Below are 25,734 nucleotides of genomic sequence, written 5' to 3'. Positions count from 1 at the left end.
CAAGCTGGAACAAAGATAATTGATCAGGCAGCCATGGGAACCAAAAGAAGGTGTCTGGGCAGCAGGTGTATCCTTCTCAAAGTGTCCGTTTAAACACAAAACTCCTTTAACCTCCTGAAATACTTCCTCTGGGTAGCTTGGGTATAGATAAGCATTAAAATCCCCAGCCAGAATTAACATACACTTTGGAAATGTCCCCATCACTTTCCTAAAAGAGGAGTTAAGGGTATCAACTCAATCACTTATTCTGTGCTGCTCCTCTTTATGCATATATACATTGGTCAAAACAAACTGCCTACAAACATTCATCTTCACCCAGAGCTCAGCTGCAATGATTTGAACTCCACTGACGAGGGCGATTGAGAACAACATTATTCTAAATATTTTTGATTAGGGTCAACACGCCACAAGAGACCCTACTACTCCCTTGTTTATTACCCATACAATTAACCGCAACAAAGTACTCAATGGCTTTGTCTTCTCGTAACCAGGACTCCAGCAGGAACCTTATATGGTGCTGGCTTACTTTTCCAAATTGCCAACTTGTGTGGCTTTCAAAAGCTGGTCTAACCCATGAATATTCCAACTCATGATTCTCAGATAACAAGAGGACTTCTCATTCTATAAATCATTTATTCAACTTTCCCCATCTTGCAAACCCTCAAAGTGCAACAAAGGGGCAAACCGGTTATTTAGTGAAATTCTTTGGGATGGCCATGATTGCTCTAGGGCCTCGTCATTCATGAATAACATTTTAAAATTATCTGTGTTCTGAGGAGTTGCCGATTCAATGGTTTCAATTTCCTAGCTTTCTTACCCTTGAGTACAACTTCTAATAGTAATGTTTGCGTCCCCGACACTAGAGTTGGATGTTGATCTAACTGCAACTTCACTGTCTCCTTATTTTCAATAAGGCCTTGGTGCTCTTAGTACCTGCTCTAACCCTCGAGTTGGTGCCCTTAGAGACCACGCCAACTCTCAGGTTTTTAGGTCAGATGCTCTTTTTTGTGTAGGTATCTGATTATTTACAGCGTGTCCCTTACTACGTATTTGTTTTTTTACTGTTTCTGAGACACATTGGGCCCTGACAATGAAGTTGCCCTGTTTTCTCTGTTTTTGAGACACATTGGACCTTTAATCTGTCATAGCCCCACAACTAGGAAGCCGAGGATAAGCTCTATTAGGCCTCCCAAAGCTCAGCTCTTCCATTTCGGTCTTCCGTGTATCCCTATGGCTAGTCCCACCACCCGGCTTACTAACTCTTTTACATGCCCTCCTACCCTAAAACAGGAAGTAGTATTTCAAACAAGTAGAAGCATAAAATCTTTTCCTAACAAGCAAAGGGCATTTAGAATGTTATCTGAGTTAGGAGTCTCTCTTTAATCCCGGCAAGAAGAGCTCTGTGGAGTACACCTGAACTCCGCAGGCCCTATTACAGATGGCAGACAGTTGTTAACCTTACAAAGTTCCAAATGGATTTCCTTCAGATAATTGGATTGCTGCACTTGTTTGGTGTTAACAACCACAGAGTCTCCAAGATTCATTGCAAAGTTTTCTGCTTTGATAAAAGAACATCCAGTAAAGTTGAGGATGCACAAGGGTGCAAATAAATCAATGAGGACACTACAGCAAGATTAAAGATTGTTACACGACTCAATACCTCCTGTGTCAAGGAGCAGCTATCGATTCCCAAATAATCTGACCTGGGCCTCACACCTCCTAATACCTCCACTTCCTCTAGAGATGCTAGAAAGCTAAGGCTTGGGCAAGATGACAGTCTGGGGCCCTTCTCCAGGTTAGTAGTTAACGAATGCTCCCAGTGTTCCTCTTGAACTGAATCACCTACAGCAGCTTCAGTAATATGCTGTATCCACAAATTTTCATCTGGTGGGGGATCGGAGATAAGGTTAAATTGCTTTGTGATAAGATTTCTTATTGAGGTAGTTAGGGGTGGGAAGGTCGTTTTGTCCTCCCTCAAAGGCCTGACTGGATCAGTAGATTTAAATTAGTTAGCTGAATGATTCATCCTTTTGGTTGAATTCTCCATCCTGCTACCGTAACCGAGGCCTTGAAGGGTCCACTAAGAGGAGAGGTTTGAAGGGGAAAAGGTTGCAGGCAAATTCAAAGTAGCACACGTAACCTTATCTTCTCCCACCTTGGAGTTGCTGCCTCCACCACAAACCCCAGTGCTCCATCCTGTCAGATGAAATCCAACCGTATTGTAAGACGGAGGGCCCGATATATATGTGTGTGTGTATATATATATATATATATATATATATATATATGTAACCAGACAGCTAAGGCTGTCTCTAAGAAAATAGGTCCAAGGTTAACAAATATCACAAAAAAATCAATTCACCTGGGTCAAATGTAGAAATTCCCAAAGTAGTTTATTTACTACTTCATTTATTATATTCAATGTTATATAAAATATGCAACCAAATAAGCTACGTAACAAGTAACCTATCCTGGCTAAGATTTTGAAAAACAAAACTAGTGGCAAGAAAACGTGACAATAGCAGCAAAGAAGTCTTTCCAGCAGCAATGTTAACCAGCAAATATCTATTTAATCTACATTTGACTTAGAATAATAAAGGATTAACAAAACCCGGACTGCAGTGTTGAATGAAAATTCTTGGTTTATTACCCCAAAAACATTATATAAATTGTTATAAAATGACTCAAAATAATACCATTGTATTACTGAAAGCCTATACGCTATTGAGTATGGAATTAAAACTCCATAACAATCTAAAATATAATTGTTATGCATGCCTCTTATAGAGAACCTCTATCATCTATTTCAATTTCTAGATCTCATAACTCACTGCTGTGAGGTCGCAGCAGTTGATAACAAAACATGTTACCCACTGTTGCTACGTCATAAAGGCCTTCCAGGCCAGGATGACAGGGCTCTTCGAGCTCGCCATTACAGCTCTGCTTGTCTGCTCTGAATGATAGCAAAGAGTACTGCTGCAGGAGAGAGAAGGAAGGCAGGGAAGGTGATGTGGGATGGCGAAGGACGCAGGTAATTTATTTGTTTCTATAGGACAGGAATGGATAACAGAGGCCATATTCTGTACGGTTCCCCCATGTCTCCTCTGCCATTGAATAACAAGTAAAAGCAAGAGCATATTAGTTTTGGGGGCCATACACAAGATAAAATTATAGATAGGTAAAAAGTGAACTCCGGAGATATTTTTCACCTTGGGGGTTCCAAATGACATCGGTAACTCGAGCGTCCCTTGCGCTCTTTAATGTTACTCAAAACTACTCAGATCCCGGTAATTCACTATTACCCATCTAGATTTCTATATATCATTGCGTCAAGTTTAACTCTTTATAACCAGTTAGCTGTGATGTCAAGAACCACTCAGAAAGGAAGCAAATGCTCACTCCCCTCAAAGGCGCATTTCTCACTGTGAAGAAAAGTGACAGGGTCCATTAACAATGACCACCAATAAGAAAAAAATCCTAAATACTTAAACATTTATCGTAACGTCAGGGCACCTGTGGGTTACTACAAAATTAAAATATCCAGTGCCATTTTGGTAGTATGCAGAATTGTGTACCTTGCACTGTTTAAGAGAATCTCAGTTAACAAAAAAAATATATAGCCTCCAACATTAGGTTTGTTACAGTATTGAATGCTTACGGGCTATATAAGTCTGAAAGGAGTGCAATATTCTGTATAAGATAAACTTAAGATACAAAAATAACACTTTTAAAAGTACTTACATGTTTCACATCTAGAGCATCAGGGGTGGCTCCTCCACAGGGGCAGAGGGGCATTGCCCCCCTGGAAGAGCCAGCAGATGAAAAATAAAACGATAGCTTGCTATCGTTTATGTTTCATCTGCTGGCTCAACAAGCAGGTGCAGGGTGAGGCAGGGCTGGACCACGGGGAAGGGCAGGTGGGAGAGTGCGCTAAGTGCGCTAGTATGTTTGGCCAGCCGTTTCAGGCCGGCCAACCACACATGCGCACTTAGGTTTCTCCAACCCGGCTTTATATACAGCCATGCTGGAGAAAAAGCAAAGACCCCAGGCTTATGTCTGAGCGGCAGTGACACTGCTTAAATGGTATGTTTAGCATGTAGCCTGTGCCAGAATTGCTGGGGAGCCTGTGCTGCTGTTCCAGCGAATGCTGGGACACCAGAAGAGGAGTGAGGCGGCAGGAGACGGCGACAAGAGATGGGCAGCGCAGGGTAAGTGGTTTCTTTTTGTAGTGAAGATATAAGGTCCAAATAAACACAGCAATGTCTGTTTCAAATTTATTTGGGAGAAACACAACCTGGCGTCCAACCATCTCAGAGGCTATTGACCAACTGCCTCCTCTGGAACGGTGAACGCCTCACATTCTAGATTATGTTCACATCACAATACATCCTCTCCCGCTCATCAACAAAACAACTATGAAAAACGAAAGTGAAATAAATTACAAAGTTGAAATCAGCAATATTAACCAATAAAATAAAAATCTGTAACTACAAGTAGATTATCCAACATAAACTTCTCAAAAAAACAATAAGTACATTATCTAACATAATCTCTCAAATAAGATGGTGGCTTTCTAGTTCTCTTTCCTGAAATGGGACCGTTCTCATACTCACTCCCACTCACATCACTCTGATCCTCATATCTCTATGTGAAGCACTGCTACACATCCCACTAACCACTTCATTATCACTCATAAACATCAATCCTGAGAAACAGTCATCAACACTCTCATCTGACATATCTCCCTTTTGATACAAGGCCACATTCTGAAGATTCCATCTTTCCCCATTCTCCAAAATCACAAAAATGTACCAACCCACTGAACCCTAAAAGGGCCCCTGAACTTGCCCAAACCTCCTTGGATCCTTCCCGATTTCACTTTGACCCAGTTCCCCACTTCCAGTCGCATCTTGAAATGAACACCTCTTTCATTAAGAGACTGAACACCATCATGTCTGTGAACGTCCGCATGAGCGTTCAACACACCCTTCAACCAAGCTGGAACTAATTTAGTACCCGGTAATCGTCCCCTAACAGCTCTCTCGGCCATCCCATTCCCCCTAGGATGATACAGTGAGGTGCAAGAATGCTTAACTCCCCATGCCTGCAAAAATCTTACCATTTCATGCGATGTAAGCTGCGTTCCATTATCCGTGATAAGCACAACTGGAGCCCTCTCTTTTTTGAAAATATCTTTCAAGACTGCAATCATGCTTCTTGTAGTGATATCCCTCAAAAACTGCACTACCAACCACTTGGAGTGCACATCCACCACCATGGCAAATCTCAAATCAGACGACAATTCATTCAACGGTCCAACAAAATCCAGACAAACCATGTGCCAAGGCCTTCCCGGGTCCTCTAAGTCAGTGTTTTTCAACCTTTTTTGGGCAAAGGCACACTTGTTTCATGAAAAAAATCACGAGGCACACCACCATTAGAAAATGTTAAAAAATTTAACTCTGTGCCTATATTGACTATATATAAAGTAATTCTCTTGAATAGGAATCAAATAAACACAAAGAAAGTATTTTATAATTACTTTATTATGAAATAGTAAGTAAACAGAAATATGAAAAATTATAAAATACTTTATTCAGTGCGCAACCTGGGCCTGTTTGGCTGAACACAAAGCTGAAATTCTGTCTGGAATCGAAGAAAGACACACACGTAGCTCTTCGTCAACAGCTCTCAGTCTCTCTCTGTATTTAGTTTTTATAGCAATCATGCTTGAAAAGCTCATCTCACACAGATATGTAGTGGAAAATGGGAGCAATGTCAAAATAGCTTTGTTTGCCAGAAGGGGGAACTCCTTGGCAGTATCCAACCAAAAACTGTCCAAAGGTAGATCAGCAAATCTTAGCTTGAAACCACGATTTTGTCTCAGTTCAGTTAGTTCCTCCTGCTCCTGTAAAGTCATGTCCTTTCCACCAACTGATGCTGAGCTATAAGGGTCCCTAACCCAGTCAAGGCATTCAGTGGAGACTGAAGAGAAATAAAATGACAACTTCTCCTCGAGAGTTTTTAAATGCTTAACTATTATCTCACACAGTGCAGCAGTGTGAACACCTTGCCATTGCTTGGTGAGTGTGAACATTTCAAGATTGCCACTTTCCACGTGTTGATGCCAGAGTTGCACCTTTGAACGGAATCCATTTATTTTATCTGTACTTGTAAGCAGGTTTTCATTTCGGCCTTGCATTCGTGTGTTCAGTTCATTCAGATGATGAAATATATCTGCCAGGTATGCCAGCCTTGCACACCACTCATCACTTGCAAGCAGCTTTGCGTAATCTGACCTCTCATTTGTCAGAAACACTTTAAGTTCCTCCCGCAGCTCATACACACGAACCAAGACCTTGCCACGCGACAACCACCGGACCTCCGTATGAAACAGCAAGGTTTTATGCTTCGCTCCCATCTCCTCACACAAAGCTGCAAATATGCGAGTTTTCACGGGTCGTGACTTTACAAAGTTTACCATGCGCACAACATCATCCAACACATGAACTAGGTCTGCTGGTAAAGTCTTGGCTACGAGGGCCTCACGGTGTAAAAAACAATGCGTAACAATAACATCTGGATTTCTTTCCTTCACTCTGCTTACAAAGCCTTTGGTGCGCCCGACCATGGCTGCAGCTCCATAGGTGCAGACACTTGTGCAGTTTTCCCACTTAAGTCCTCCTTGTTCAAGGTATTCTGATGTGACACGAAAAATTTCTTCTCCTGTTGTTTTTTCTGGCAATGCCTTGCAAAAAAAGAAGTTTTCTCTAATTGCATCACCATCAACAAAACGCACATTGGCCAAGAGTTGAGCATGTCCACTGATATCAGTAGACTCGTCAAGTTGCAATGCAAATTTCTCACTGATACGGATCTTTTCCAAAACCACACTTTCGATGTCTGCAGACATGTCATTAATACGTCTGGAAATTGTGTTGTCTGAGAGAGGGACTTTGGCTATTTCCTTAGCTGCTTCAGGTCCGAGCATCTCCTGTACAATAGCTTTGCAGGCGGGAAGTATTAATGTCTCTGCCACAGTGTGCGACTTTTTTGACTTGGCTATAAGTTCAGCAACTTGATAGCTAGCTTTAAGAGCTCTTTCATTTACCTTTGTGGTTTTTCTCATGAAAGTTGCCTCTTTCTCCGTGTTTTCACGCAGGCGAACAAAATAGTCCGCATTCTTGTTTTGAAGCGAAGGGTGTTTCGTTTGGAGATGGCGTTTAAGTTTGCTTGGGACCATAGCACTGTTAGATAGCTTTTCACCACACACCACGCACAGTGGAGTTGGTTTGTTTGCATCTCCGGTGAAAGTAAATCCAAATGAAATATAGCTTTCGCTATATTGCCTTGTGCCAGAGAATTTGCTTGAGCTAACCATCTTTGCTTTCTTTTGATCCCCACTCATACTTGGGCTCTCATCTGGCTCCAAATTTTGTTCAGAGTCCAGTTCTTTCCTTTTCAAAAACTTGTCCATCACTGCAGTATCTCACGGTCACTCAGTACTTACTGCGCTTGTCTCCTCCAGATAGCCGCTGTCCGTCACACTCAGCACTCTTCTGCGCATGTCTCCATCCAGATCCATCAGTCAGCGCTCTTCTGCTCTTCTGCTCATGTTTCCTCCAAATCCAGATCCATTGGCGCTCTTCTGCTCATCGGCGATCTACTGCGATGTCTCCTCCTGTCCTCCTCCTGTTAGTGTAACAGTGACACCGGAGCTATTTATAGTCCTTAACATCAGTGGTGGGATTCAAAAAGTTTAGTAACCAGTTCCGACATTCAAGCATGGTTTAATATTTGTTTCTTTAATGGCAAACAAAAACGTTGCACACGCCAGAAGGATTAAGATAGCATGGTGTTTTTAACACTAACGGCGCAGTTTCAAGGGTCAAGTATCAGGTTTTGGAGACTGAGTTCAATCTGAAACCTCGGAGACGCTGGTTTAGAAGCATCTGGTTACGTAGACATCAAATTGGTTCAGCACCTCTGCAGCAAGTTTATGCGGCATCGGGGTCCCTGGAAGCCACACACTGTGACTATTCTAGGGCACTGAACCACTTATCTTTCTAATCACCTGAAACACCTGTGGTTTGTGTCATCTTTCTACAGTTAAAGTGCTGGAACTTTCATTGCTATGGGGCTCAATGTTACCAGAATAAAAGTACATATATGCATAACTCCATGATGAATTCCTCCATGAATTCCACCACGATGCCCCCAATGAAATCTTCAATGATGCCCCCTATGAACACTTCCATGATGCCCCCGGTGAACTCCTTCTGTGTGCCATTCTAGTTTTGAATCCTAGGTACTCTACTTGAGAAACAACTTGTGTTTTGGTGTGTATGAGAGGAAGAGGTGTATGATACATCCTTAATTCTTATTAACTCGCTGTAGCTCACCTCAATTTTGAGCACTCAATTTTACTAAAATTAGCTGTAACTACAACAATAATACTGTTAGACCTGGCAGCCTTGCTATGGTTTTCTCTAACTTTTTGCATTCAGACCACATGTTTTAGAACTAGACCACAGATATGTGTAACCTTACCTTCTCCGTGGTAGACCCCCTTCTCCTTGTCTCTCGTTACCGCTGCTCTCTCGTCCTCCTCGTCCCGCTCCTCGACGAGACTCCTTCGTCTCGTCCTGACCTCGTCGCGCTCTCCCTCTCTTTCGGCTCCGGCCCCCTTTTCACCACTCCCCCGGAAGTCCTGAAGCGTTTCCCTGGAAACAGGGAAACGCGTCATCGACGCCCGGAGCGTTCCCATGGAGACATGGGAACGCGCAACGGGCTTTCGAGAAGCTTGTTGGCGCTGGCGTGGACGTGGTCGTAACGACCCGTTCACAATGCCCTACAGTCCGGCGCCCGCCGCTCTAGTGGCGGAAATTTGACATTTTTTTTTTTTTTTTTAATCTTTCGAATTTTTCCTACGGCACACCAGGCAACATCTCGCGGCACACTAGTGTGCCGCGGAACAGTGGTTGAAAAACACTGCTCTAAGTGTCCCCCACACTCTTCTCCAGAACCAACCTCTTCTCACCTGCTTTACACAATTCACAATTTTGTACCCACTCTTTGATTTGATTATTCATCCCCGGCCACCAGAAATTTTCCCTAACTCTTCTGGTACTGGGAGGCACTAGTCTTCCACTTCTTGCCCCAGACATCCCTCATGTGCCAAATGAAAAATCTGGAACCTCAACCCTACGGGGGGTACAAAACAATCAACCCTCATAATCACACCATCACTGCAAACAGGCAACCCATCAAGAACCTTCAAATAAGGTCTCACTGGTAATGGAAGAGTGCTCTCTCTCTCACCTTCCCATACTGTATTAATCTAACCACATCTCTCATGACCACATCCCCATCCATTGCATCCCTCCTTTGCACCAGCAAGAAGGAACTGGTCCCACTATCCACTGCATCACAAACCGTGGCAACGGCACCCTCCTTGTCAGCACCACTCACCCCAACACCATCAACTTCTTCCCAATCCAATGACAACCTCGACAAGCAGTCAGCCTGAACATTCTTCCAACCCTGAAAAAACTCAACAGTATAATTATACTCCTGAAGTCTAGCCGCTAGTCTGGCCAATCTAGCCGATCCCCTTCCTGCTCCACCTGCAGACAGGATTTTCACCAGTGGTTTTTGATCCGTCCGTAAGACAAAAAGGCAACCCCCACAAATACACCAAGAAATATTCAACACCCTATGCCGCTGCTAAAGCTTCACGCTCAATGACTGAGTAATCTCTCTCAGACGGTGTCAGAGTACGAGAGGCAAATGCCACCGTCTTTTCTTCACCATCATGATACTTTGAAAGAACTATGCCCAAACCAGATGCACTGGCATCTACTGTGAGTGCAGATCTCAAATCCTTATCAAATAATGTTAAAATTCCAGCTCGACATATCTCCTTTTTAATGCTGTTAAAACAAAGTTGTTGTTCCTCCTCCCACTCAAATCTACTACCCTCACGCAACAATTTTTAAAAATTCTCTGGCTTTTCTGCAAATTTCTCCACAAACTTAGCATAATACTCCACAAGCCCCAAGAAGGACCTCAATTGATCCGTAGCCTTCGGAACAGGAGCCTTCCTTATAGCATCCAACAAGGAACTTTTAGGCTTAACAGACCCCATAGCAACTGTTTAGCCCAAATACTCAATTTTCTCAGTTAGAAAAAACACACTTCTCCTCATTTAGTGTAAGACCAAACTCCTCCAATTTTTTTTAACACCAACCTCAGAGTAACATGTTGAGGTTGCGTGTAAAATTTGTACCTGGCCATAACCAAATGAACCTCCTTCGCAAATCTATTTTCCAACCGTTTCAAAGCTTCTTTGTAGACATTGTCCATTGGTTGACCATTAGGCCCCATCAGTGCTGGTAAGTACTTAACAACTCTTTGGCCTTCATTCCCAAGAGCACTTAGCAAAATAGCCTTTTTTATAGCTGAAGAGAAATTTTGCCCATCCAAAGCTATAATGTAGTTTTCTAATATTCCTATCCAATCCTCCCAACAAATATCTGGTTGACCAGCCTGTTGTAAAAAAAAATAACAGGGTGGTGAAATAATATTTCCCAATGCAGCCATGACAAACACACAAACCAGAAAAAAAAAAACGAAGGCAAAAACCCACAAATCAGTTCTTCTTTTTGTTAACCACCACAAAGGGTTAATATTGACCAAAAACAAATGGCCGCCAGTCTCAAAAGCAAGCAGTCTGGACTCCTTCTCTCCCAACCAGGAAGTGTCAGATAATACACGATGTCCAAAGATGGCCGCTACTCCTTAAAACAAGCGGTCTAGTCTTTTACTCTTTCAACTAGAAAGTGCTGACTATGACGCGATGTTCGGAAAATCCAAAGAAGATCTGGCAGCTGGTGCGCACGAGCACATACGCGAGAAGCACACAAGCGCATGCACGCGCCAAGGCAAACTGCGGGAGGGCCCCTTCACCTCCCGGGGTACTGCCCAACACACGTTTGGCGCTTCCTGCTTGGGAGGCACTCGTCTTCCACTGAGGCCATGGGCAGGAGCACCCGCCACAGAGCAACCAATCTCTATCTAAATCCAGAGCGGTCCGGCTGCGCACAACAGTTCCCAAAGGCAGCGCACATGCTCCCCTCACCCCACCACGGTGCCGAATAGGAAGCAGCACTCAAACACCTCCAGAAAGCACAGCAACAAGAGCAGCGTACACGGCCCCTTCAGCTCTCCAGGAACGCCGCAGCAACACTCCAATGCGGCCGGTGAATAGAAAACAGAGCTGACAGCCAGGTTGTGTGTACCCCTGAGCAAGGTAACTCGTCGCCAAAATGTAGGGAAGATATAAGGACCAAATAAATACAGCAATATCCATTTCAAGTTTATTTGGGAGAAACACAACCTGGCGTCCACCCATCCCAGAGGCTACTGACCAACTGCCTCCTCTGGAACAGTGAAATGCTCATATTCTAGATTATGTTCACATCACAACACACTCCCCTGCACCCAAATGTTTCCCCCCTAGTTCCCACCCCGGACCCTAGCCCCCCTCCTTGACATTAGCGGGAGCCACCAATGAAGAGCACCTCGGGGGAAAGATTCTTCATCCAAGAAGCCAACACTGGAATTGGCTTCCAGATGACACGTTTTCTTGGATGCATAAGGGTATGTAGTAGTGCTTTCTAAGTGTTATAAATGGAGAGCATCATCTGATGCTTGTAAATGGAGTTTGGAATTGTATTACGTTAAAGATGTGTATGGTGTTGTTTTGCCATTAGTATGGACTCACAACGCTGTGTTTTGTTTTACTTAAGTGCATAAAGACAATCTCTTTTGTGCAAAAATGTATAAATTCCATGTGTTTAGCTTAACATTTTTCATTAGAACTCTACTTTGCTTATTGGTGGATTTCAGGGGAAGGCAGTAAAATGAAGGCAGTCAGGGCTGGACTGCCCGTAGTAGGAATCAGGGTTTTTGCGGTTGGCTGAGATGGGGGGGGGGGGGGTTTGGAGCAGTGGGGCCAGTTTTGTGACTGGAGGCGTCTTTTGCAGCAGTGCTGCAAACTCTGTCCCAAAGCAGCACGCTTACGCTTGCACTCACCCTATGAGGTCTTAAAATTGTGCGAGGTACCTTTGAGCTGGTCAGAAAAAGTTGCCTGGGCTGCTTTGGGTTCCCAATCCAGCCGTGAAGGCAGTTCCACGGTTACCATTACATTACATTCTTCATGAAACACGGATGGGAAGTGACGAGTGCAGGTCTAAAAGAATAATTTCAGCGCTTAGTTTTTCCCATACTGGGCCTACTCACAATCTACAAATTGCCAGATTTTTGTAAAGAAGGAGCACATTTTTTCCTAGATTGCTGAACTGATAAGAGGGTCTTGTTCTGCCTGCGAGAAACAGAGGAGCTTACAGTGATAGCCCAGTCACATACCTTCAAAGTAATCCTCGGCCATGTAGCAATGCTCATGCAGGATTTCCTCCACCCGGCTCAGTGTAATAGCTGCCAGGTGTCCAGGGTATTTCAACTGCAGCAGGCGCTGGAGGTAGGTGGCAGCCTGACCACCTCCCAAGTTAACGCGCTTACAGTTTTTTGCGTCAAACCTGTTAGCCACAAAAGAAAAATTAAGTTAGCTTTGGCAACCTTTCTGTCCCAAGATATCTAGCGCTTGACAAGATGCATGCACTTGTTACTGTACATCAACTGAAGCTAGTAAATCTGTCTGTCCCAGGAAACACAAGGCTTGATCTAAAGTTGCCGGAATATACCCTGTTATTCGACATCTGTTGAATTCACTTCTGGTTTCTTAAGGTAATGTGGCAGGACACAGCCCTGTGGAACTATGACCTGAGAAAACATTCCATTCTGCCTAAATTAGTATAAAATGGGGCAAATAACAGTTGTATCAGCATCACTAAGAGGATGCAGCAGCTGGTTTCTCGCTCACATTTTTTCATTTGCTTTCAAGCTACTTTGATCTATGGATTATAATATAAGTGGCGTATCAAAGACACCTGCGGTGCGGGTGGGGGTGAGCTCTAGGGCCCCCCCTCAGCACAGAATGCTGTGGACGGGCAGCAGGCCCTGTCAGAGTCCGGGGGAAGGACCCCTGCCCTCTACCCCCACCCCCCAAGTTGTGTTACGCCACTATATAGTATTAGTGTCTAATCCATTCTAATCCAATTAATGATCATGTTAAAATACACCCATTATATTATTAGTGGCTCACCCAAGGCACAATCATGTTAAACTAGGTTATAACAACACAGTGTTCAATGAGTGCCCTTCTTCGAAGGCGAGCCGATGGCTGGAATGTACTCAGGCAACGAGCGTTGACAGAAAAACAAAGCACCTACGTCATTAAAATGGGTAGCAACAATGGCACTGTAGGTGTATGCATATCAGAGGATGAACATTTAGTGTAATTGTTACAGCTTAGCGACCACTGATAGGCATTCAAATTAGAGAAATTTAAAAGTTTAGAACTCTAATCAAGTGCAGTAACCCAGTGTTAAATTATCACAATGCGATAAACAGGTGGCAGTGGAGTGTAAATGTGTTGTTCATGGCGAATAATTGGCTGAATAAAGAGACAGAAGAAGTAAGGGCAATGTTACGTAGGGACACTAGCCTGGTAATGTCGCCTTGTCGAAACGGCACGGGATTTATATAAAGAAACATTTAAATATATAGAATAGAAGACAACAAATGTATTAACGGGTCTCTGTTTCTTTCGGCAAATGCATCAGTTTGAAAGTCCTTGATTAGAACCAGAAAATAATTGTAATAGTATTTGTATAGTGCTTACTACCCCTGACGAGTAACGAGTTGCATTTTCATTAATAACTCACTTGGATGTACTGTTTCCCATGTTAATATGATTAGAATGCCATCATTCAAACTTGTACCTGCAGGAAAACGTTTGTTTCCCTCACCGAGTCGTCTTTTGACAGGTCGTTCGTTGAGTTAAACTCGTGATGCTAAGGCTGGTGTGTCTATGGATTTTCTCTAACTAACCGTTTACGCTACAGCCATGCGCTACACCAATTAAAGGTCCCTCATGCTGAGATGTCCCGATATTCCTGCATCTACAGGGATTGGTAACTATAAAGTGCTGAAACACGGAGTGATTTCAAAGTTGCCACTGAGAAATGGGAACAACTAGAGAAATGCGACTCTCCGCACTGGTTACACGTTAATCCTTTCAGGCATTTATTCCGCAGACTTTTTGAGTGTTTCTAGTATGTAAAATGTAAAGGGGAAACATTAGAAGTGAGGTTTTCCAGCAGACCCTCAAATCTTGATTTGGCTACCACCTCACGTTCTCAGTCGAATCATAATAAAGCATATCTCAAAATGAGGGTCTAAATGCTTCTATGAAATACTTTTACCATTTTTGACTCTTTATGACAAAAATCTAACAGAGATACAGTTTGGAGGGTGGGTGGGTAGGAATTTGCATGAATCTTCAAAAAACATATTCCATCATCTCCATTCTGCTTTCACTAGCCCCGATCTACTCTTCTTGGGTTCTTGAAGTCATCACATGCCACATGCTACTCGAGCACAAGCAGAATCAGTCAGTCAAATATTCTTTATTTGGCTTAATAAAAGCACACAATAAAAACAATTCACAGTTAAAAAAACATAAGACATATAAAAAGAGAAAGTCTTAAAAAACGGACTCTTAAAATGATTATTTATATAACGCTCAAAATGCGATGTGCATAGTACGTTACATTGCCACATACCTACTTCTAACTCTCAGTACCATTGAACAAAACTTGCCACGAAGATCTGTTTTGCTCAGTTTTTGCGAGAAAATGAATGCCTTAAAATGGGATCTTGCCCTGGATTGGTGTATGATTGGGGTCAGGAAGCACTTCTTAGGGTAAGACTATAGGTGACAGAATAAAATAAAGTGCTTTATTTGGATGTATTGTCACAGGGACAGTTAGGCAAGGTTGAACTCCGATCAACATCCTTAGCAAAAGGTATTAAAAGTGTGGATGTTAAAGCGAAACTGTATACGATAAAGCCTGTACTTAGTATTAAAAGTTGATAAATATAATCCACAGCCCAACGATGTTTTAATTAAATTGTAATCAGTTTTGAAAGTTTGTCAACATTTTCCTGGTGGAAACTTCTAGGTTTTTCCTTACAGGCCACTTTCACATGCGACACAGTATTTACCCTTATGGCCTCAGGTTTAGAGAATAGCTCTGGGAAACCTAGATCTTTAAAGCATTTTTTAAATATATTTAATCCAAGGGACTGGCAAAGCATTATCTTGGAAAAGGCAGTTTTCCAGCACACTTTTAGAAAGGTCATCATCCACATTTCCCCAGATCCTGAGCCAAAGTAACAGGGGTTCAAGCTTAACCCTGTCCGCTATGGGGGCTAGGTCCACCTTCGATTGGATCCTAAAAGGGGGTAGTTTAGGGAACGGCCAGGAGTCTTTGAAAGAATTTATTCTTGACTCTCTGTAATGGTCCGATCCCCCTAAGCCGGGAGATACCAGCTCCATAAATTGCTATGGCAAACCACTTGCACCTATAAATATTAATCATTTCTCGCACCAGCGTGTGACTAAGCCAGTGAGCAAAGGTAAAAACTGATTCCACTGCTCTTTGACATTGAGTCACCATGTAAGAGTAAAGGCTGTGACAATTTAAGTTATGGTGAAGACGAATACCAAGGTAGTTAAAGGTCTTAACCTTACAAATCTCTAACCCACCCAGATTAAATGCTATGGTTTTAACACTCTTGGGTCCGATGCTCATCGCAAAGGATTTAATAAGTTTCCATAAAACCATAATCCATTTGCAGTTCTAGAAATTAAAACTGCATCGTCTGCGCACAGTAAAACCAGCAGAACACCGGATTTCATATTAGGCATTTCTTTCGCTGCTTTGTTCAAATAAGACTGAGTCATTGATATATATAAGAAACAGTAGGGGAATCATCACACAACCCTATCTGACACCCAAGGTAGATTTAATAGCAGCGGGGACGTCGCGCTTGGTTACAAATCCGACACCGACTAAACAATCCCAGTGCATCCTCTGTAACAGACCATTTATAACCCGGTTGAATCTCAGCCTCGGCAGGATGTCCCAGAGCTTCCTCTATTGACCAGATCAAAGGCACAGGTGAGGTTCATAAATTGCAAGGTGAATGGAACCCCTCCTTGCCTTGATATATTTTCCAACAGTGAGTTGAAGGTTCAGACACTGCTCAATTGCGCCCACCCAGGCTGAAACCCATACTAAGCCCTTAAAAATGCATGGGATTCTTCCAGCCAAACCTTGAGTTTAGCTAAATTAATTCGGCCAAGTACTTTAATGGAGATATCTAGAAGGGAAACCGGGCAGTAACAAGATGGGGAGTGTCTATCCCCTTTCTTAAAAATGGGTTAATCTACGGCCTCCATCCAAGAGGTAACAAGCTCAACATTGATCAAAGCTTTAAAAACATTAGTCAAAATTGGGGCCCTGCATGCAATAGGACCTTTAAAAAGGTCTAGGGGGACCCCATCTGGGCCAGGGGCTTTCCTGCAGGACTCTGGATAATAGAAGCAATTGTATCCTCAACGTCAACGGAATCAGACAAGTTAGAGTACAACTCCAGATTACCAATAGCTACCTCTCTGATTGTAGTATTATACTCTCTGTTTCCAAAGTTAAGAATACTATTATAGTGGTCTACCCAAGCTTCTGCTAGGATGGCTGTATATAATGCTGGTTTCTCATACCCTGCGAACAAGGGTTGATTGACAACCCTCCAGAACATTGCAGGATCCCTCAATTTAGTGGCCCTGTCAAGCTCCTCCCAAGACTATAATCATTCATTCATAAAGTAGACATCAATAAAGTTGGCATAATTCTGGGGGAACTCAATCACAATTCACCTGCCCAACTGCTACACACAAAGATTATTCCATGGATCTTCAAAAACACACAGCCAGCACTTGAACACTGAGAATGCTCGTCCTTCAAATGGTACAAGAATGCTAGACATACCAATGACAAGATGGCTCACTAATGTAGTTTGTCTGGTGAAGCAATATCTATATCGATTTGCATACAGTCATCTGAAAATGTGATAATTTATTTTACTTGGCTGGAAGGTTTGGCAAAGCTAGCGGTAATTGAATTTAAGTGCACACAGAATGGTGTCACCAAATCAATTAAGTTCCCACACAAAAAGAAGCAGAGACTTTGGGAATTCCCACTGAAGAGAAAGGATACTTCACTTGGAAAGCAAAAATAGTAGACAGTATATTGTCTTTCATTCCAGCTTCAGATCACCTGATTGCCCTTGAATCTGGGAAAGACCAATCACCAGCTATGTGAAACCTGTTAACGCATACTGTACCATCTGGAACAAATGACCTGTTTTGATTACTCAGGGATTAAAGTAGACTCTTCTATGAAACAGATAGATATTAATCATATTAAGGACGTCAAACCTTTATTTTGAGAAAGTATGCTAGTAGTATAGGGATTCCACAACAACCTTGGTGATGATAAAATGCCACAAGTAATGAAGCTATACAGTCAAAAGGGATCGTTGCTGTGATATGAGGCCACCACTGGATTAGGGTGTTCAGCAATCCCTACCATTTCCCATCAAGAATGTCACAATTACATTGTGTACGATAACCCGGCCAATCCTCATAAAATCAATTTCTACCTGTAACTGAATAAACATGGATCTGGATAAAAAAAGAAGGCACCACAACAAGCGGCCCAGTCAAGAAATACCAACAGTGAACCCACCAGGATCTCCACAACATTTAAAACCTAGTCGTGCTACACTTTGTCCTCTAGGCCTATTTGAACTTTGAGAGTATGCACAGCAGATTATTTTAGGTTATTGGAGTTTGTACAACACGTCATCTCTCAACTTAATCTCTTGGGATTGTAGGGATATATTTGGAACCTACACTGAAAAAGCACGTGATCGCACAGTACTCTTCCTTGCACATGCTTTGGAGATGAATTATAGCTAAGCAAAGAAGATTATTCTAAGGAATCCAAAGAATCTCCTTCAAGTGTGTCAAGACTGTGTATTGTTTCTATTGGAAACATTAAGGCCCACTGAACTGGTTCTAAGAACCTAAGAGACTTGTGCCATTATGGTGATAAAGGTCTAGATACCAAGTCAGATTTCCATTTGAATGCCACTTCATCTACAGGAAAGTTTCAAGTGCCACTCTGTAATAAAAGAGGAATATGCTTCATCATCACTGTCCTCCTCAACCCACAGGATTTAATTCAATGAACAAATTACTATGAAAATGATGAATATTTGAAACCTAGATGCATTATCTTTGTGATTTCTTCTTTAGGATAGTCCACATCAAGTCTAGATATTGCCTCTCTTTGGTTTTTATAATTTGCTTTATATGTTTAAATACCCTGTGCATACACACTGCAGCAAATTAAATTATTGTCCAAGTCGAAGAGAAAAGATAGGTGGAAAACTGCATTCCCCACCCTATAAAATTCACATGTTGTATTTTAAAGGGTGCAAGGACACTGACACTTCAGTACAAAATAGATAGGTAGTCACCTCAAAGTAAAGATAATAAATCACACTTCTGAATTAGACCACTGTCAATCATCAGGAAAGTAGAAAATTATGGGGTAGCAGGAATAAAATACGCACTATGATGATATGGAGACTTATTCAGCCAAGCTAAGTCAAAATATGTGCCAGACTGTCTGTTGTTGCTGGGCTATACCTCACCTGCCCTTTAAAACCGGTAATATATGTGTACACTGGTAACCTGAAGAGATGATCAGGCCGCTGGATGGGGTTCTGTCCTTGGTATTGTGGCGAAAGCTGTAGAGACTATCAACTCCATATGAGACCTTCGGAACCTGATAACATTCAAAAAGCAACTCGGACATCATCTGCCGGGCGTAGAGGGAGTTACAGGGCGCCTCAGTTATCACAATGGGGTGGTCAATGGAGCCCTAGATATAAGTAGGGAAAAAGAAAAAGAAAAAAAAAAAAAAAAAAAAAAAAAAAAAAACACATAATGAAGCATTTAGAGAGTCGAAGCAAAGGGAAGAAAACAATCCACACTTCATAGCCTCAACAGTTAAAGGCAACAAATAACAGATTATTACAACGTCACTAGTAGACGACTTAGCTCCAATTCAATTGACTTCATTATGCATTCCTTGCTCAAGTTCCAGGTCAGATCATTTTAAGTTGCTCTCTGGTCAAATAACTGTGAAACAGATGAAGCACTTGAAAAATACAGTTTGTCATGAAGCTACCCAAAGCAAGGTCGGAAAACAGCATTCCTGCCCCGTCTTCCTTACCAAAGGCTTGTACGTGAACAAAGATGTATTTAAAATAAGTGCACAATACCTGGGGTGGTAGCAACATGAAATCTTGCCACCGTGAACACAGAAAACTGAAAGATAATCTATTAAATTGTATATGCTGAAAGGTCTTCTGATTTTGACTGCGTTAGAGCGGCAGGCAAAGAAAAGCATTGAGATGGGGGTATAAAAAAGCCCTAGCTTCTTTCCCAGCCTCCTGGCAGCTTACATCAATTAGCAATCTTTCTAGACCCTACAAAGTTCAAACAAATGCTGTAGAAGAAAACAACAGTGCATTATTTGCATACCTCAGAGAAATGCCCTAATGTAATTTGTCACTCAGAAAAAGCTATTTGGCCCCAATTGCAAAGGTAGGTAAGCTTGCATGTGTGGATCTACTCAAGTGTAGCTCTACACTAAGACCATTTTGTAATGCTCCACATTTTTTGTCATTGAGTATTTTCAAGTGGAGATTTATACCTAGAGGTATACTCAAGACTCTCCACCTCTCAAATCAGAGGCTTAGACGACTGAATCTAAAAGCGTAAAGTTACTACTGATTACTTTCTACCTACTTGTCGAAATATCCATCACTGAGAATTTCCAAGAGAAAAATATAGGGGCATTTATTAAAGTTTATTGACTAAAGTTAATTTAACAAACTAAAAATAAATTTAAATTTCATTAACTTAGAACTACTTACAGAAAATTATAATTCACTGTCAGATCCCCTTTCAGAGGATCAGCAGGAGAAACCCAACCATGCTGGTTGTGGTCTTTTACTCCGGAGTAACTGGGCCAAGTATTAAACCTTCGTCCCTTGACTCTCAGTTGTAGCCAGGGTCGAGCAGTACAAGGCTTCTCGGGTTGTTGAAGAGAGGCAGATGCAAGGTGTACAGACACACAACTCAAAAACATGCTCAGCAACCCCAGTAAATGAAAGTTCAGTCAGATAATTGCTTTAATGAACAAGCACTGGCAAAGCCAACAGGTTTCAGCTGTTGGCTTTGCCAATGTGTTTTAGCCAATTGTACTCCAGCATGGCTGCTGTTTAGCATGGCTAAAGTTAGAGGCATACAGGAGAGTGGCATAGTGTGCCGTAGAGTGGAATGGGGAATAGTGGAGTAGAGCGTCCAAGGTTGGAGTGGCACAGAGTGGCGTGTATTGGAGTGGTATAGAGTGTCATACACTGGAGTGGCATGGAGTGGATTGGTGTGGAGTGATTTGGTGCAGAGTATAGCAGTGTAGATTGCAGCGGCATAGAATCCAGCGGAATACACTGCAGAGTCGTAGAACGCAGTGGCATAGATTAGAGTGTTGTATAGTAGAGTGCAGTGGAGTGGTGTTTGCGGGCGATGGCGCAGAATAGAGTGGAACAGAATGCAGTACCGTATGGTGCATTGCCGCAGAGTGCTTTAACCTGGATTGCATTGGCATGGAATGCCACAGCACAGAGTAAAGTGACAGAGTTCAGAGGTGTGGAGTGCAGTGATCCAGAGCAGACTGTGAGAGTGCAGTTGTGTAGGCATTGGCGCAGAGTGGTGTAGAGTAAAGTGGCATAGAATGCAATGGCGTGGAGTACAGTGGTACAGAGTAGAGTGCAGCAGCACAGAGAGGCATAGAGTGCATTGGCATAGAGTGTGGCAGAGTACAGTGGCATACGGTGTAGGGGTACAGAATTCAGCATCATCCAAGCCAGTGACATAGATTACAGTGGTGTGTAGTAGAGTGTAATGGCGTAGAGTACAGTGGTGCAGCATAGAGTCCAGCGGCCATGTGAGAGTTGTCCAGGGTGGAGTGGAGTTGAGTACAGTGATGTTGATTGTAGTTCTGCTGAGTGCAGTGGTGCAGAGTGCAGTGATATAGAGTAGAGTGGTATAGAATGCAGAAATGCAGGATAGATTGGGGGAGAGTTCAATGGCACGGTGTGCATGGCGGTAGAGCAGAGTGTCAGCATGCCGTGGAATAGAGCAGATTGCCTCAGAATAGAGTGAAGTGGAGTGGTGCAGGGTAGAGAGCAGTGGCACAGAGTAGAGTGTCAAAGAGTAATGGCATAGTGTAAAGTAGTGTACAGTGCAGTGACATAGTGTGGATTAGAGTGTCTTACAGTTGACCGGCATCCAGTAAAGGGGCTGGAGTGGTACAGAGTAGAGTGCTGTATCATAAAGCACAGTGTTGCAGAGTGGTGTGGTGCAGAGTACAGTGGAGTGGTCTACACCGGAGTTGTGTAGAGTGCAGTGGTGAAAAGTGCAGTGGTGTAGAGTAGTGTGGCATACAGTGTACTGGCAAAGAGTAGAGGGGGACAGATGAGAGTAGAGAGGTGTACAGTGAAGTTAGGTGGAGTTCACAAGCGTACAATGGAGTGGTTCAGCACAGAGTTCAGTGCAGTGGTGCGAAGAGGTGTAAAGTGGAGTGATGTAGAGTAAAGTGAAGTGGTGTGGAGTGATGTAGAGTGAAGTGGTGTGGAGTGGTGTAGAGTGGTGTAGAGTAGAGTGAAATGGTGTGGAGTGGTGCAGAGTACAGTGGAGTGGTGTAGAGTGGACTATGCATGGTGTGGTAGAACCCTGCTATAACAAAATACATTTTCAATAGAAATGATCATTACATTTGCACAGACGAACGAGTTACTTACCTTCGGTAACGACTTTTCTGGTGGATACATTAGCTACCTGTGGATTCCTCACCTAATGAATACTCCCATGGCGCCAGCATTCGACGGAAATCTTCTTACTAGTCTCTGCACGTCGACGAGGACGTCACTCTAGCCCACGCGACGCCGTCTGACGTCATACAGGCAATAAGAGGTCCTCGACGACGTGCCGACGTCAGTACCAATCATTTTTTACGTGCATGAGAACAACCAGGCAATGCAATGAAAGAGCAAGGCAACATCCCATTACATTGTAAAAATACACAACATTGCATGAATAACTGTAAATCTTTTATATATATATATATATATAACTCTCTCTTTTTAAAAAATATATATATACACATCAAGTATATACACAAAGATATATACATATATATAAATATAATATATACAACATCTATTGCACCCTCAAAGACCAAGAGGAGCGTACTCAAGGATTACTTGGTAAGACCAGAAAGGCAACGGGGAGGCGGGTGGGACCGTGAGGAATCCACAGGTAGCTAATGTATCCACCAGAAAAGTCGTTACCGAAGGTAAGTAACTCGTTCTTCTGATGGATACAACTACCTGTGGATTCCTCACCTAATGAATAGAGTCCCAAAGCAGTACCACGCCCGGCGGTGGGTGCCTAAATGGTCAAACCAAGAAATCCTGCAGCACTGACCGTGCAAAATGGCCGTTCCTTCTAACCTCAGAATCCAAACAGTAATGTTTTGCAAAAGTGTGAAGGGACGACCAAGTTGCGGCCTTGCAGATGTCGACCACAGGAACACCTCTGGCCAAGGCCGAAGTGGCCGACTTAGCTCTGGTGGAATGAGCTCTAATGCCCTCAGGAGGATCCTTCTTTGCCAAAAAGTAACAGATTTTAATGCAAAGAACAACCCACCTGGATAGTGTTCTCTTGTGGACTGCCTTTCCTCTCCCCTTGCCCACGTATCCAATAAACAGCTGATCCTCCAGCCTGAAATCCTTTGTTCTATCAATAAAGAAGCTCAACGCCCTCTTTGGGTCCAGACGGTGCAGTCTTTCTTCCTCTTTAGAAGGATGAGGCGGAGGATAGAACGTGGACAAAGTAATTGCCTGAGCCGAATGGAAAGGTGAAACAACCTTCGGGAGGAAAGCAGCCTTGGTCCTCAACCCCACCTTATCCCCATAAAAAGTTGTATAAGGGGGCTTTACTGATAAGGCCTGCAACTCACTCACTCTCCTTGCTGATGTTATAGCTATCAGGAAGACTGTTTTTAAAACCAAATACCTTAAGGGGCAAGAATGCATAGGTTCAAAAGGGGACCCCATAAGGAAAGTCAGGACCAAGGACAAATCCCATTGCGGCATAACGAATGGCTTTGGAGGATATTTATTTAGAAGACCTTTCAAGAATCTGATAACAATAGGGGATTTAAATAAAGATGGTTGGTCTGGAAGACATATGAAGGCTGACAAGGCCGATAAATAACCTTTAATGGTAGCCACTGCACAACCTTTCTGCGCTAGAGACAGAGCAAAAGACAAAACGTCCGATAGATGAGCATGCAAAGGATCAATCTGCCTCTCTCCACACCACGCAACAAATTTAGACCATCTATTAGCGTAGATAGATTTAGTGGAGTGTCGCCTGGCCGCTAATATAACATCCACTACCTCAGGCGGGAGAGAGAAGGAACTCAGGTTGCCCCGTTCAATCTCCAGGCATGTAGGTGCAGACTCTGGAGGTTGGGGTGTAGAACCTGCCCCTGCGACTGCGAGAGGAGGTCTGCCCTGAAAGGGAGACGGAGCGGAGGGCACATTGAGAGTTGGAGAAGGTCGGAGTACCATACCCTCCTTGGCCAATCCGGAGCTATTAGGATGACTAGAGCCCGGTCCTGGCGAATCTTCCTCAATACTCGAGGAATCAAGGGTATGGGAGGAAACGCGTAAAGCAACTGGCCGCACCAGGTTATTTGAAACGTGTTCCCCAACGCTCCCTGCATCGGATACTGGAGGCTGCAGAATAACGGACAATGCGCGTTCTCTCGAGTGGCAAACAGATCTACCCGAGGAAACCCCCACCTCTGGAAGATTAAACGGACTTGATCTGGATGGAGACGCCACTCGTGGTCTGCCGAGAATTGGCGACTGAGACTGTCCGCACGCACGTTCAAGACTCCGGCCAGGTGGTTTGCTATCAAGCAAATCTGATGGTCCTTTGCCCAGGACCACAGTCGAAGAGCTTCTCTGCAGAGAAGGTACGACCCCACTCCTCCCTGCTTGTTTATGTACCACATCGTGGTAGTATTGTCCGTTAGGACCTGTACCGACTGACCACGAAGGGAAGGGAGGAAGGCCTTGAGAGCCAGACGTACAGACCGTAACTCTAACAGATTGATGTGAAACATCTGTTCCTCTGGAGACCAAAGACCTTTGATCTCCAGATCCCCCAGATGAGCTCCCCACCCTAGAGTGGAAGCATCCGTTATGACTGTGGCCACTGGTGGCGACTGCTGGAACGGCTTTCCTTGTGAAAGATTGTTGCTTGCAATCCACCACTTCAAATCCACAGCAGCATCTCTGGAGATCTTGACAGTACTCTCTAGATCCCCTTTGTGTTGAGACCACTGCCTTCGGAGGCACCACTGAAGAGCCCTCATGTGCCAGCGAGCATGCGTGACCAACAGAATGCAGGAGGCAAACAGACCGAGCAGACGAAGGACCTTGAGGACTGGAACTACCGCTCCATTTCGAAACATTGGAACCAAATCCTGAATATCTTGAATCCGCTGAGGCGGAGGAAAGGCCCGACCCAATGTTGTATCCAGTACTGCCCCTATGAACAGGAGGCGCTGAGAGGGCTCTAGGTGAGATTTGGGCTCGTTCACCGAAAAACCCAGGTCGAACAACAACTGGGTTGTTGACTGCAGATGATGCGACACAAGCTCCGGGGACTTGGCTTTGATCAACCAGTCGTCCAAGTAAGGGAATACTGCTATCCCCTTCCTTCTGAGTTCTGCCGCAACCACCGACATCACCTTCGTGAAGACTCGAGGTGCTGAAGTAAGACCAAACGGAAGGACCGCAAACTGATAGTGCTGCGATCCCACCACAAACCGGAGATACTTCCTGTGTGACTTGAGTATCGGGATATGAAAGTAAGCATCCTGCAAGTCGACAGACACCATCCAGTCTTCCTTGTTCAACGCCAAAAGCACCTGTGCTAGGGTCAGCATCTTGAACTTTTCCTGCTTGAGGAACCAATTCAAGATCCTCAGGTCCAGGATTGGTCTCAAACGACCATCCTTCTTGGGAATCAGGAAATACCTTGAGTAACATCCTCGACCCCTTTCCTGCTCTGGGACCAACTCCACTGCGCCCTTTGAAAGGAGGGCTTGTACCTCCTGTTCTAGCAACAGGAGGTGTTCTTCTGAACAATAAGAAGGGCGGGGCGGGATGAGGGGCGGGAACTCCCGAAAGGGAAGGGTGTAGCCTTTTCCCACAATACTGAGAACCCAAGTGTCCGTTGTAACAGTCTTCCATTTGGTGAGAAAATGCTGTAATCTTCCCCCTACAGGAGAGGAGTGAGTGGGAAATGGTGGAAGCCTAAGGCTGCTTCCCCTGCTGCACCCCGCCAGAGGATGAGGAAGAGGCAGAGTGCTGCTGAGAGGCTCCTCTGGTGCGGACCCTACCTCTCCCTCTAAAAGATCTATAGGGATGGGAAGAGGCAGGTTGCTGATATCTTCCCCGAAAGGAAGAGGAGGAAGAGCCACGCCC

General features: G+C 43.7%; 1 protein-coding gene across 1 annotated transcript in view; it reads right to left on the bottom strand.

Moving 5' to 3' along the window:
- The window catches only part of ACTR5 (actin related protein 5), a 156,210-nt gene that overhangs the window by 87,361 nt on the left and 43,115 nt on the right, over window positions 1-25,734 (bottom strand). Inside the window, exons 2-3 of the mRNA XM_069243778.1 lie at window positions 18,751-18,980; window positions 12,430-12,599 (exon numbers count right to left, since the gene is read on the bottom strand). Of these exons, the coding sequence (XP_069099879.1) occupies window positions 12,430-12,599; window positions 18,751-18,980 (400 nt within the window). The remainder of the gene's footprint in view (window positions 1-12,429; window positions 12,600-18,750; window positions 18,981-25,734) is intronic.

Source organism: Pleurodeles waltl, chromosome 7, assembly GCF_031143425.1.
Source record: "Pleurodeles waltl isolate 20211129_DDA chromosome 7, aPleWal1.hap1.20221129, whole genome shotgun sequence".
Lineage (NCBI taxonomy): Eukaryota > Metazoa > Chordata > Amphibia > Caudata > Salamandridae > Pleurodeles > Pleurodeles waltl.
This window is presented reverse-complemented; position numbering and strand designations above follow the sequence as displayed.